The sequence below is a fragment of the Scyliorhinus torazame genome, chromosome 3 (genome assembly GCF_047496885.1).
Source record: "Scyliorhinus torazame isolate Kashiwa2021f chromosome 3, sScyTor2.1, whole genome shotgun sequence".
Taxonomy (NCBI): domain Eukaryota; kingdom Metazoa; phylum Chordata; class Chondrichthyes; order Carcharhiniformes; family Scyliorhinidae; genus Scyliorhinus; species Scyliorhinus torazame.
In genome coordinates, this window is record NC_092709.1 from 285,804,069 (window position 1) to 285,818,588 (window position 14,520).

At 44.6% G+C, this 14,520-nt stretch overlaps 1 protein-coding gene across 2 annotated transcripts in view; it reads left to right on the top strand.

Annotated features, from left to right (window-relative positions):
* Nucleotides 1-14,520, top strand: part of atp8b1 (ATPase phospholipid transporting 8B1) — a 213,145-nt gene that overhangs the window by 177,579 nt on the left and 21,046 nt on the right. For both annotated transcript variants that reach the window (XM_072497355.1, XM_072497356.1), the window contains exons 19-21: nucleotides 2,058-2,169; nucleotides 5,753-5,828; nucleotides 11,596-11,716. In XM_072497355.1, coding sequence (XP_072353456.1) covers nucleotides 2,058-2,169; nucleotides 5,753-5,828; nucleotides 11,596-11,716 — 309 coding nt within the window. The remainder of the gene's footprint in view (nucleotides 1-2,057; nucleotides 2,170-5,752; nucleotides 5,829-11,595; nucleotides 11,717-14,520) is intronic.

The window sequence follows — 14,520 nt, forward strand, 5'->3', positions numbered from 1 at the left end:
GTACAACATAGTGAACGTCAACCCGTTTTTGAAGAGGGCAGCCTTCACACGATTGAACCCGGCTCTCCTGTTAGCCAGGTCCTGGTTTGCAAGCTTGTTGCCTTCCCAAGGTGCACCACTTCATCTGTCTTGCCCACCCCAATATCTCTTCCTCATCATGGAAACGGTGGAGACGCACCACCATCTCCCTCAGCGGCCCATTCGCCTGCGGCCTCCTCATCAGCGCCCTCTGCGCCCGGTCGACCTCCAGGGCGTGCTCTAAGGCCCCACCCCCCCATCAGCATCCCCTTCTCCAGCATCTTAGCTACATACGAGCCAGTGCCTGTTCCCTCAATGCCTTCAGGCATCCCTGCAGTTCTTACATTTTGTGCAAGAAGCGATTCTCCAGGTCTTTTTAATTGCTTCTGGGTCTCCCCTATAATTCCAGTCTCTGCCTCAATGCCTCCTCTACCTTCTGTATGGCCTGGCCCTGGGATTCCAGCCTCTGTTCCACACAATCAATTACCCCTTTTAATAGATCCATTGCCTTGGATAGATCTTCCTGGGCTTCCCTCCTCTGCAGGCTGAACTTCTTGTTTAAGAAATCCACTAGCTGCTCCATTGACCACTGAGCAGGCAGGGCTGACACTTTACCTTCCGTCATTTTGACCCGTGGCGCACAAAAAATCTCTTGCTCCAATTGCTCCCTTCTTCTCGACCCATTTCTGATCCAAGGATCATCCACGAGCCCACCAGTGGAGTTTAACTTTCTTCCGTCACCTTGTACACCTTTTTTCACCAAAACATCCACCCAGCAAGTGGGGAACAGGTCTACAAAAGCCACTCGAGTGGGAACTGCCTAATGTGCGACCACTCACTCCATGGCCACCACCAGAAGTCCCAAAATGTAGCTCTGTGTGCCCTTGAACCTGAAGAATGAGAACGGTTTATTGTGGCTTCATTTCTCATTCATGCCATTAGTCAGCACAATCTGATTGGTAATGACATGCTGTCAGTGCTTGTATCTCTGTTTGTGTCCCCTCATTCAGAAAATGAGCGGTGGAAGGGTTAAACGGCTTTCTATTTTCACCCCATGAAAGTATCTCCTTTTGTGGTGTTTTTACTCGCTTGTGAGCCACTTCAGTTATCCTTTTTGTTTCTTCTGGGTGAACATGTCCATTGAAATGGGAGTGCTTAGAATTTTCTAAGTCCCCAATTATGAGATGATCACTATTAAATCCACTATTAAAATTCAGGGGGAACCTCTTAACCCGGAGTGTGAATAGAATGTGGAAGTTATATTTGAAGTAACTAGCATTGGTGCATTTAATATTGGTACATGTTGGAGAAAGGAATAGAAGTGTATGCTCATGGGTGTGATAACGTAACATGGGAGGGACCTGATGGAGCTTGAAGAAATGATCATGTATTTGCTTTGTTTGGTCCTTGTTTCGCACTGTAACCAATCAGTATTTGTCGATGTACGTTGTCGATTATTCTTTTTGTCTAATGTGTACATTCCGTTGGCCATAGAAAACTACTTTTCACTGTACGTCAGTACATGTGACAATCAATCAGACAGATGCGAACTATTTCAGTCAACATCAATGTGATACTATGTCTTAACACTTGTGTGCTGGATCCTGTTGTGCAATTTAAGGGTCTTTATATTTTTCCTCCTTTCTTTTCCAACAGCAGCACGGTAGCATTGTGGATAGCACAATTGCTTCACAGCTCCAGGGTCCCAGGTTCGATTCCGGCTTGGGTCACTGTCTGTGCAGAGTCTGCACATCCTCCCCGTGTGTGCGTGGGTTTCCTCCGGGTGCTCCGGTTTCCTCCCACAGTCCAAAGATGTGCAGGTTAGGTGGATTGGCCATGATAAATTGCCCTTCATGTCCAAAATTGCCCTTAGTGTTGGATGGGGTTACTGGGTTATGGAGATAGGGTGGAGGTGTGGACTTGGGTAGGGTGCTCTTTCCAAGAGCCAGTGCAGACTTGATGGGCCGAATGGTCTCCTTCTGCACTGTAAATTCTATGATAATCTATGATATTACGTTCATACTTGTAATCTATTCCAGCTTCTTGGAGCAACTGCTATAGAAGATAAACTGCAGGATGGTGTTTCCGATGCAATTGAAACCCTTAAAAGAGGAGATATTAAAATCTGGGTTCTAACGGGGGACAAAAAAGGTAACTAACCATTGTAATTGCATTTTAATAGTGATAACTGTGGTGTTCTTTGTGTTGCTTATAATCAGGATGGATTCGTAGTGCACACTAAAACCACAAAAAGCTAGTCAAATAACAAAGTTAGATTTATTACACTATTTATTATACAGTTCGAACACTTTCCAAAAGCAAACAATATTCTAACTAAACTACAATCTACACTTTGCTATCACTCTCATGCACGCGATCTTAAAATGTACTCTCCTTTGCTCCTTTTCACTCTAACCTACTCTCCTTCTCTACACACTCTCCCAGAAGCCTGAGAGGCATTCATTTTTATAGGTCTGCTCCCCAGCTCCACCTAGTAGTCGATTATGATATTACATTAACCCTTTATGGACTAGACATTCTACATAAGACCACAAGACATAGGAGCAGAATTAGGCCACTCGACCCATCGAGTGTGCTCTGCCATTCGATCATGGGTGATATTTTTCTCCTTCCCAATCTCCTGCCCTCTCCCCTGATCCCCTTAATAATCAAGAACCTAGCTATCTCTGTCTTAAAGACACTCAGTGATTTGGCCTCCACAGCCTTCTGCGGCAATGAGTTCCACAGATTCACCACCCTCTGGCTGAAGAAATTCCTCCTCATCTCTGTTTTAAAGGATCATCCCTTTAGTCTGAGATGGCGTCCTCTGGTTCTAGTTTTTCCTACAAGTGGAAACATCCTCTCCACGTCCATGCTATCCAGGCCTCGCAGTATCCTGTAAGTTTCAATAAGATCCTGCCTCAACCTCCTAAACTTCAACGAGTGCAGAACCAGAATCCTCCTCTGTTCCTCATAGCTGTTCATTCCAGGGATCATTCTTGTGAACCTCCCTTAGACCCTTTCCAAGGCCAGCACATCCTTCCCTGCATACGGGGCCCAAAACTGCTCACAATACTCCAAATGGGGTCTGACCCTGAGCCTTATACAGCCTCAGAAGTACATCCCTGGTCTTGTATTCTAGCCCTCTCGACATGAATGCTAACATTGCATTTGCCTTCCTAACTGCCGACTGAACCTGCACGTTAACCTTAAGAGAATCGTGAACAAGGACTCGCAAGTCCCTTTGTGCTTCTGATTTCCTCAGCATTTCCCCATTTAGAAAATAGTCTATGCCTAAATTCCTCCTTCCAAAGTGCATAATCTCTCACTTTTCCACATTGTATTTCATCTGTCACTTCATTGCCCACTCACCTAGCCTGTCCAAAACTTTCTGTAGCCCCCTTGCTTCCTTAATACTACCTGTCACTCTACAGATCTTTGTATCATCTACAAATGTAGCAACAGTGCCTTCAGTACCTTCTTCCAGATCATTAATGTATATTGTGAAATGTTGTGGTCGCAGCACCGACCCCTGAGGCACACCACTAGTCACCGGCTGCCATCCTGAAAAAGACCCCTTTATCCCCACTCTCTCCCTTCTGCCAGTCAGCCAATCCTCTATCCATGCCAGGATCTTATCCTTAACACCATGGGCTCTTAACTTATTTAACAGTCTCGTATGCAGCATCTTATCAAAGGCCTTCTGGAAATCTAAATAAATCACGTCCACAGGTTCTCCTTTGTCTAACTTCCTTGTTACCTCCTCAAAGAATTCTAACAGATTTGTCAGACATGAGCTCCCTTTGACAAAGCCGTGCTGACTCAGTCCTATTTTATCATGCACGTCCAAGTCCTCCATGATCTCATCTTTAACAACAAATTCTGAAATCTTACGAATGACCAAAGTCAGGCTAACCGGCCTATAATGAAATGAATTTCCTGTCTTCTGCCTCCATCCCTTTTTAAGCTGTGGTGTTACATTAGCCACTTTCCAGTCCTTTGGGACCCTCCCTGCCTCCAGTGATTCCTGAAAGATCACCACTAATGCCTCCACAATATCCTCAGCTATCTATTTTGGAACCCTGGGGTGTAGTCCATCCGGTCCAGATGACTTATCCACCTTCAGAGCTTTCAGTTTCCCCAGAACCTTCTCCTTAGTGATGGCCACTGCACTCACCTCTGCCCCCTGATTCTCCTGGAGTTCTAGCATCCCACTGGTGTCTGCCACCGTGAAGACTGATGCAAAGTAACTATTCAGTTTATCTGCCATTTCTTTGTTTCCTATTATTACTTCTCCAGCCACGTTTTACAGTGGTCCAAAGTCTATTTTTGCCTCTCTTACCATTTAGATATTGAAAAAAACTCTTCATATCTACTTTTATATTACTAGCTAGCTTGCCCTCCTATTTCATCTTCCCTCCCTTTATTGCTTTTTTAGTTGTCCTCTGCTCGCTTTTAAATAATTCCCAATCCTCTGGCTGCCCACTAATCCTCCCAACTTTGTATGCTTTTTCTTTTTCTTTTATGCTGTCCTTGACTTCCCTTGTCAACCATGGATGCCTTGTCCTGCCCTAAGCATGCTTCCTCCTCCTTGGGATGAATTTCTGTTGTGCCTCCCGAATAGTCCCCCAAAACCCCTGCCATTGCTGTCCCACTGTCTTTCCTGCTAGGCTCCTTTTCCAATCAACCCTGGCCAGCTCCTCCCTCACGTCTTTGTAGTTACACTTATTTAATTGTAATACCGTTACATCTGATTGCAGCTTATCCCTCTCAAACTGCAGGGTAAATTCAATCATATTGTGAAGGGTTCCTTCACCTTAAGATCCCTAATCAAATCTGCCTCATTACATTATCACCAAATCCAGAATTGCCTGTTCCCTAGTAGGCTCTGTCACAAGTTGCTCCAAAACCCCATCTCTTAAACATTCCACAAATTCCTTTTCTTGGGATCCACTACCAACCTGATTTTCCCAGTCCACATGCATATTGAAGTCCCCCATGATTATTGTAATATTGCCTTTTTTACATTTCTCTATCTCCTGATTTATTTTCTGCCCCACATCCTGACTACTGCTAGGGGGCCTGTACATAACTCCCATCAGGGTCTTTTTACCTTTGCGATTCCTCAACTCTACCCACAAAGATTGTATGCCTTCTGATCCTCTATCACTCCTTGCTGTCGATTTAACTTCATTTCTTACGAACAATGCAACCCCACCCCCTTTGCCCATCTGCCTGTCCTTTCGATAGGGCACATATCCTTGTATATTTAGATCCCAACCCTGATCGCCTTGCAGCCACATCTGTGATGCCCGCAACCTCGTAACGGTCAATTTCAACGTGCACAATAAGCTCATTTACCTTGTTCCGTATACTGCGCGCATTAAGTGCATAATGTCCCAATAACCACAGTTTTAACTACCATTCATTGGAATTCTCAAGATCATTAAGTAAAGTTTGGAGGGGACTGAGCAATGAAGTGACTCGGATGTAAAGTTTAACATTCGGGTCCTGGATTTTTAAAAACGTACCTTTTGAGGGCATGACTCGGGGATAGCTATTCTCCTCTGATCTGCATTCATTTTTCATCTGAATTGTTTGCAAGTGACAATAGGTGGCAAATATAGGAGTTCTTCCATTTCACATCAGTCATCAGTTTATGTGCATTATTTTAAAAAACTGTTCTAATTTTGTGTACATTTGTGACCTAAAAAGCTGTTTTTTCTTCAACTAGAGACTGCTGAAAACATTGGTTATTCCTGTAATTTACTAACTAATGAAATGACTATTTATGATGGAGAGCGTATCAAGTGAGTATTTTTCACTTTCTCACACAATGAACTTGCAATTCTCATGCATCTTTCACAACTTCAGGGTCTCCAATGTGCTTTACCACACTGAAGTACAGTTGAAGTGTAGACATAATAATATAGACAACACAGCAACCAATTTGCAAACCACAATCTTCTACTAAACGTTATGAATTAAATGACTAATCATTCGTTTGGAAAATAAAGTGTCGCTTGAGTTATAAATATTAGTCATAATCGTCTAATTATGCCATCAGATTTTTGCATTCACTCTTGAAAGCAGAAGGAACCTTGACATATGTGTCTCTTTTTGGGGTGGTGGTGGAGGAGGGTTGGTGGTGAGAGACATCAGTGCTGCACTCCTTCAGTGCCGAATGGAAGTCTCAACTCAAACAATTAGTTCAATTGTCTAGAACGGGGCTTGCCCATAACTTTCTAATGTAGAGGCCAAAGAGCTAGCTTGTTTCCACTGGATTTAGAAGAGTGAAGGGTGACCTGATTGAAGTTTATAAAATCCTGAACTGTATTGACAAGGTGGACGTAGAAAGGCTGTTTCCTCTTGTGGGTGAGGCCAGATTTAAAATTAGAGGTCGTCCTTCCAGGACCGAGATGAGGATAATTTTGTTCTGAGGTTGTGCAACTTTGGAACTCTGTTAGAAGGCAGTGGAAGCAGGGTCACTGAATGTCTTTAAGGCAGAGGTAGATAGATTCTGGTTAGGCAAGGGAATCAAAGGATATCCGAGTAGATGGGAATGTGTACTAGAAACACAAACAGATCCACCATGATTTTATTAAACCGTGGGATCAGGCTTGAGGGGCCGAATGGCCTACTCTCTCCTCTTTCATTTTTTTTGTTTGTGGAAAATATTATTTCTGTACCATATTACATTGAAACCAAGAGAATCTGAATCCATAAAAGCAAATTACTGCGGATGCTGGAATCTGAAACCAAAAAGGAAATGCTGGAAAATCTCAGCAGGTCTGGCAGCATCGACAGGGAGAGAAAAGAGCTAACATTTCGAGTCCAGGTGACCCTTGACAAGCTGACCCAGTTGAGCTTTGACAAAGGGTCATCTGGACTCGGAATGTTGGCTCTTTTCTCTCCCTACAGCTCTTGGAATCCATCTCTTGGAGAATTTGATGTAAACCTAATTACAACTTGGTATCTGCCGGTTGCCCCTTTTATATGTAACGTAAAAGCAACTGTCTTCCACCCCAAGTTGCTGGGCAGAATGCATTACAAATGCCATGTTTCTCAAGTATAGGCATCTTTACTTTGAAAATTGAAATGTGTGGTATATGTGGTCCCTGTCGTGTGTTATTACATCTGTTGGATAGAGATCTGCATCAATGGCAGATATCCAGGACTGCGGTTTTGGAAACTCTTTGCTGATCCAAAGTTTTCCTACGGAATGGCGCTAGTTCAAGAAACATAAGTGAGGGTTATGGGTTTGTTGCTTCATTTGGTGACTTCAAAGTTTCTCACAATACAAATGAGAGCCTTAACATCAGCAAAGGAGAATAAACCTCAGCAGTAGTATTCTGAAAGAGAATGTTATTGCCTTGTTGTTCGTAAATGTGAATCAGGACCCATCGTTGTTTTATCCAGTTATGAGAATTTCTGGCAAGGTTAGTATCCATTGGCCATTCCTAATTTCTCTTGAAGGTAATGGTGAGACACCACCTTGAATCACTGCAGTCCATGCAGTGTAGAAACACTCGCAGCACTGTTGGGAAAGGTTTTACCCAGCAATAATGAAGAAGCAACCATCTAATTCCACGTTGGGATAGTGTGTGAGTTGGAGGGGACCTTGCAGGCGGTGTTCCCATGTGTCTACTGTCATTGTCCTTCTAGGTGGAAGGTGATGGTGAAGACCCCTTATTGAGTTACTGTAGTGTATCTTGTAGATGGCCCACACTGCTGCCAGTAGCACACAGTGGCGAAGGGGGTGAATGTCTAACGTTGTGAATGGGGTGCCAGTCAAGTCTGCTGCTTTATCCTGGATAGTGTGGAGCTCCTTTGTGTTGCTGGAGCTGCACTCGTGCAGGCAAGTGGAGAGTATTTTATCATTCTCCTGTTGTATGCCTTGTAGATTATGGACTGGCTTTGGGGAGTTAGGGGGCGCGTTCGTCACAACAGACTGACACCTCCACCCTGTGCCTCCAGCAAATGGAACAAAAGTTACAGTAGTAATGATTTTCTTTCCCTCCGAACACCATCAAAATGCAACAAATTTTAACATTGTATGCATTTAAACAATTTATTGTGTATACTACATTTTCCCTCTTCTCACATTTCACCATTTAACATTTATATCTTGTCAACATTACAAGGCTTAACTCATAACAACCTGCATGTGACATTTAAGATTTAAAGTCCAACTTGCGTGAGTTCTTGGAATCCCAAATCTATTGCAAATGAAAGTTTATTTTACTACTGATTGAATAACCTTTCAATCACTGCAAAAGATCTCCTTTTTCATTTTGCCTAGTCTGCATGGCTTTTCCCACTCCTTGATTAAAAGATTATACCTTTTATATTTTATATTTTTTATCTTTTACTTGTTGCCGTTTGACATCCATATTGGACTGTATTCACTTTTTACGACAGACTCTGAACCACTCTGATCAGTTTTTGTCTGTTGATCATTTTATCCTGTGTCTGCTTGTTTGCTTGTCTTTTTAAAATATCCAAGTCTTTGGAGAAGGGGGGTGGGGAGGAAGTTTCAAACCAGCAGATGTCATTCATAATAATTGAATTCACCTAATCCTATTTAAATGCAGGATCACTTTCCGCTGAAGTTCTTCCCCATGATCTCGAGCGGGATTCTCCAATTCTGCGGCTAAGTCGTGGGAATTGCGGTGTTTTACGACGACAAAATTGGCGTTGAACCTTCATCGATTCAGGGACTGTGAGGGGCTAGCAGCGGCGCCGGGTAAAACTTACGGCTCCTGCGTCGACAGTGGCCGGTACTGCGCATGCGCACGACGGCGATCTGCAGTGGTCGCGCCATACAACGTTCGGACCAGACCTGCCAAATACGGCCCGACAGGAGAACCCCTGCCCCCCCCCAGCCCTCTCAGACGACCCCCCCCGGCCAGCAGCATGGCTCCCGGCCGACTGTGGTGACGCCTGACACAGTACGCGGCCACCAAGCCGGGTTCCCGACCGTTCAGCCCATGCACCAACCGTGCTATCGGAAACTCAGCCCATCGGGGGAGGGCCTTCCGATGATGCACCAACGGCGTGCGGCGCACAATGTGATGATGCCATTTTGGAGGGGGGGGGCGGAGACTAGACAATCGCCGTCAATTGGCACCGCCTACCGATTTGGGATTGGAAGAGATTCTCCGCACGATTGCTGATTACGATACCGCCGTCGGGCAACGGAGAATCATGCCCCTAATCTTACGGTTTTCTTTTTCAGGATAATACTGCCTCATTTTGTGCCAGCTGTTCCTTTTTCCGTCGAGTGAAGTCTTTTTTAGTTCCTTTAAAAACTTCAAGGTTAATTTGATGTTCAGCAGAGAAAGCTTGATGCTCTTTTTTATTTTCCTCATTTCATTTTGCTTTTCATCTGTTCCATTGTGTTTGCATTGTGTCTAATTCCTTTCCAGAAACAGCAACTGCCTTACCTTTTTTGAAGTTTTAATTTGCTGTCAAGAACATGTCTCCTTCCTCGCAAACCTTTCACATTGACACTTGATTCAACTTTTCCCACCCTCCTTCAAAACATTCCTTTCCTTTGTTGCATCATGAGCTTTGAGTACTGTTGCATTCTGCTTTGTCCCATCTTGTTGACGCTTTTACTTACTACAAACGTCTATTAACTTGTGTCCAGCTGCCAATAACTTTCTTGACAGCCCGATGTTCCAATGTGCCTTTAAAATTAGTGGGTTTATGGAAAGTCATCAATTTTCTTTTCCCCCAAAACACTTGGCTTTTCCTGTATGCATCCAGTTTCAGCAGCCTCAATGGGCTATCCTGATACCACTTCAAATGACATAACCATCCTCCAGTCGCGTTGTCTCCTCATAAGCAATCTATATCTAATAAGCAAATTAGAAACAACAGCCATAATTACAGGACCAGTAATTAAGCCACACTTTAATTCTATTATAGGAAAATGAGATATAAACAATTTCTGCCAATCCACCATAATCTATGCGTTTTTGATAAGTCCGATTTATTTAGAGAAATTCCCATCATCTTCCAACATCTCCAGTGTTCACCAGGATGTGCCAGCGATAGAACATTTAAGCTGTGAAGAGAGGTTGGATAGGCTTGGCTTCTTTTTGTTGGAGCAGAGAAGACTGAGGGGCAACCTGATCAAGGTGTACGCATGGACAGGGTGGATAGGTTGAAAGGATGAGGGGACACAGGTTCAAGGTGAGAGGGGATTTGAGAAAAAGCTTTTTTAAACAGAGGGTGGTGATGGTCTGGAATGCATTGCTTGAGAGGGTGGAAGAGGCCGGTTGCGTTACATCTTTTAAAACGAACTTGGATGTGCACTTGGCACGTCATAACATTCAAGGCTATGAGCCAAGTGCTCGTAAATGGGATTAGGTAGGCAGGTCAGGTGTTTTCCACATGTCGGTGCAGACTTGATGGGCCGAAGGGCCTCATGCACTGTGAGATTCTGTGATTTGTGACCATGCTAATCCCGTATCTCTCAGAAGAACCATTTGCTTTCCTATTTCACCAGATGAGAATGAGTACACTTCACCTGAAACAGAAAATTTCTATAATTTCCTGCCTCCTGATCCACTTGGTGAACTTTCAGTGTGTCGAAAGTTTTATTCACTGGGATGGTATTGTCTGGAGGAGCACTGTGTCATTCTATATAAAATCCACAGTCTTGCCTTTTCAATTTCTAACATTTGGCCTTCACATCTGTTTTTAATGACTGAGATAAAACGTCAATCCTCTTGAATTCAATTTATCTTCTGAACTCTCTCTCTTAAGTGTACCCATTTTACAGACTCTATATTTGATTACCCAAGAGCTTCCAATTTGTTCTCTTCCAAAAAGAGATGTATTTGCCAACAACCAATGAAAAGAACAGAGGGACAAAATGTCATGTCTTAAGACTTTTAATGCAACAGATAAACTAAAATTAATATCGATCAAATGTTAATTAACAGGCAGCCAATACATTAAACTAATGAAAAAAGATAGTTTCACATCAATCAACTGAAATATATCTTCTGAAACCATTCACTGTATGTCAGACTTCAGAAAGATTCTAATATTAGAAGAACATTCCCAAGTCACTCACAGTTCTCCAGGTTCTCCCATTCCTGCTGCACCAGTTGAAACTTCCAGTCTCCTTCGGCAATTGTTCTACCCATTCTTTGAGATTTCTGGATCTGTGCACCCCCAGCAAAGTACACCTTGGTGACTCTCTATTCCTTAAATCTCCAATAGCCTCATCTGTTCTGTACCCTTTCATCTGGACATGAATCGAACTGTCATCAGCATTCTGCTTGGTCACTCACACAAAAACAATCCACATGTTTCACCACTGTAGTAGCTACTCGTCTCCCTCACTCAAAAAGTAGCTGTCCTTTGTTAAAACTGGATTTCTCTCTGCATTCGTCCCCATGGAAGCCATAGCACATGGACATGATTCCAAGTGGATGTTCTGTTTTACTTTGAGTACGTTTCAATGTATAACCATCTTGTAAAGTTCAGCATTCATGACGCTAAATATCAGAATTGTCCAAATCAATGAGATTCTTAAGATTTGTTAAATTCATCTTTCAGCGACATGCTAAACACCATGCAAAGTAACAGGACAAAAAGCACAGCAGAAGTTAACCTTTCAACTAACAATATCTTCCTTCCTGATGAAAAACCTGCAATGGTCATCACCGGTTCTTGGCTGGTATGTAATAAATATTGTTAATATTTTATATATATTCAGAACAAGACAATCAACAGTAGGTAGTGTAACTCTGAACTGAATTCCAGCTTAGGCAATGCATAATATGGGATTGTGGAGAGGGGTGGTGCAATGCTAACTTAATCCACCTATCAAGGAACTCATTAGATAGGGTCTAAAGCTAGTTTCATACCCCACTCCATTTTATTTTCAATTGAAGTCAATAGAGAGTAATATTGGAAGAATGTAAATCCAACATTCAAAACTTTCCCAATGGTTACCCACTCAGCACATTCTATTAATTTTATACTCATTGTGTTACCACCAAATATGTGAAGGATTTTCCTGGAAACACGAACCAAATTGGTCCCTTGTAACACCACATGGAACCAACTAAATGAAAGAAATCATAAATGGAGTTGGAGAAGTGCTTGGATCCAGTTTGGATGATTTACCCAACATATTCTCTTCAGGTGACTTGATGCTGGGAGGGGAGTTCGGCTCAGAGCTAGTTGAACAAGGTTGTCTCTTGCATCTGACAGACTATCTCCACACATCAGCCCTGTTGCAGTGGGGGAATGAAACTTTCTCCACATTATGAAGTGCCAGTTTCTGTAGATTTCTGACATCCCATGCTGGGATACATTGGTGACTCCCTTACAATTTAGTTCCTATTCCTCAGACCACAATCACCCATTACGTCAAGGATAAGGAATGATGAGAATATTCCTGAGTGCCTATTTCCAAACAACCTTCATTCCCTTTCTTCAAAATGTCTAACCACTGTATTCCTTATGATGGGTTTTATATCTGGGAGATTAGACTACAAGGATATACAAGTTGTGCTACAGCTTTGCAAAACCTTGGCTAGACTACTTGGAGTGCTGTGAGCTGTTATGGGCACTACTCCTGGGTATTATTTCTTGGGGACATGTTGGCTTTGGCGGGATTGCAGTGCAGATTTAGTAGAATGATACCTGGACTTCAAGGATTAAATTACAAAATGAGATCACGCAAACTAGGGTTTTATTTACTGGAATTCAGAAGGTTAAGGGATAATTTTATTGAAGTTTTTAATATATTAAGGAGAGTGGCAACGGTAGCTGGAGAGAAGCTATTTCCACTGATTGGGGAATCCAGTACAAGGTGACATAGCCCCAAAGAATTGAGACAAGCTTTTCATGAGTGATGATAGGAAAGACTCCGATGTGCAAAGAGTAGAACTTTAGGAAGTCTCTCCTGGCAACAGCAATTGATGATGGTTAATTGTTAATGTTCATCCTGAGATTAGTAGATTTTTGTTAACCAAAGTTATCACGGGAAAAATGGCGAAGGTGGTTTAGTGGAGTTAGGTCACAGGTCAGCCATGATCCAATTTGAGGGGATAAATAAGAAAATAGGAGCAGATTTAGGCAATTCAACCCCTCGAGCTTGCTCCGCCATTCAATACGATCTCGTCTCGGCCTCAACTCCACTTTCCTGCCCATTCTACATAACCCTTCCACCCGTGCACGAGGGGGGGGAAGTGGGGGGCGTTGGGGGGGGGGCGTTGGGGGGGGTTCAGGGTGCACAACTTTGTACTCGACCCACATGAGCACCGGGACCCCCCCCTGGATAGATGCCATGGTGTGGCTCCAACTGTCTCCTCACCCAGCATTAATATAGCTAATATCTGCATGCCCTGATGATACCCGCCTAATTGTGATGCTTTATCCAACCCCCCCAGCCAGGACAAGACAGCTCACAACCAATGTGAGCGTATGAGAACCGAAGGGGTTTCTCCTGTGCTGCACCCCCTATATGTTCACGAGCCGAGGGCCCTGGACCTCACTGGGGGATCCGCCACCCGGGAGGTCGCGACATGCCAGGTCGGAGGTGCAGAAGAAAGTGAGACAACCCTGCATGAACTCACCCCCCCCCCCCCCCACCCAGCATCACCCCCCTCACACTCTGGCCACTGCACCCTCGATCCCCTCCCCCCTCTGCCCAGACAAAGCCGACCATCCCAACCTCAAGCGCACCCAGGGAAGCACACCAGAGGGTGGCAGTCTGTCGGACAGGATAGCCATCCTCTCAGTCTGGGACGCTGGATGGGGACGCACAGAAACAATACTGAGGGGCACAGGACGGACAGTGACGATGACGCACAGAGAACGGCCACACAGTCCACGGATTCACCTGGAGGCAACATGACATGGGCCGCATGCACCTTGCGCCGGGCCATGAAGCGGACCAGTACACACCAGACTTCCTAACGGATGATGACCTCGAGCTAGCGGCACTGCTGTCTCCCACCCCATCCACCATCGCAGAGACACTCACCTCGGCTGGGCAGATAAGTGATGAGGCTCCCGGGTCACGGTCTGGTGCGCACCACACAGCCGAGCCGGTACAGCAGGTGGAGTTTGGAGCAGCCAAGGGGTTGGACGATTGGAGGGCAGTCCAGGCCCAGCAAACAGCTGTCGCCCAGACGGTTCCCGGGTACATGGATGTACTTGACCCACCCGGACAACCGATGCATGTGGACACCAAGGGACTGAATAACGGGATGAGGGCCATCTTCCAGGACCTGCACACGCAGTTGGAGGAGTCCATTTGCGTCCAGGAGCAGGAGGTGGTGCCACTCATCGCAGCCACCCAGGCCGACACCGCACGGGTGGCGTCCGCGGTGGAGGCAATGGGTGAACCGGTTTCGGCCATTGGCCAGGTTCTTCAAGGCGTTGGGCTTCACGTGCACGCGTCATCCATGGTCCAGGAGCGGGCTGCCCTCTCACAGGCAGCCATCTCACAGAGCCAACAGGACATTG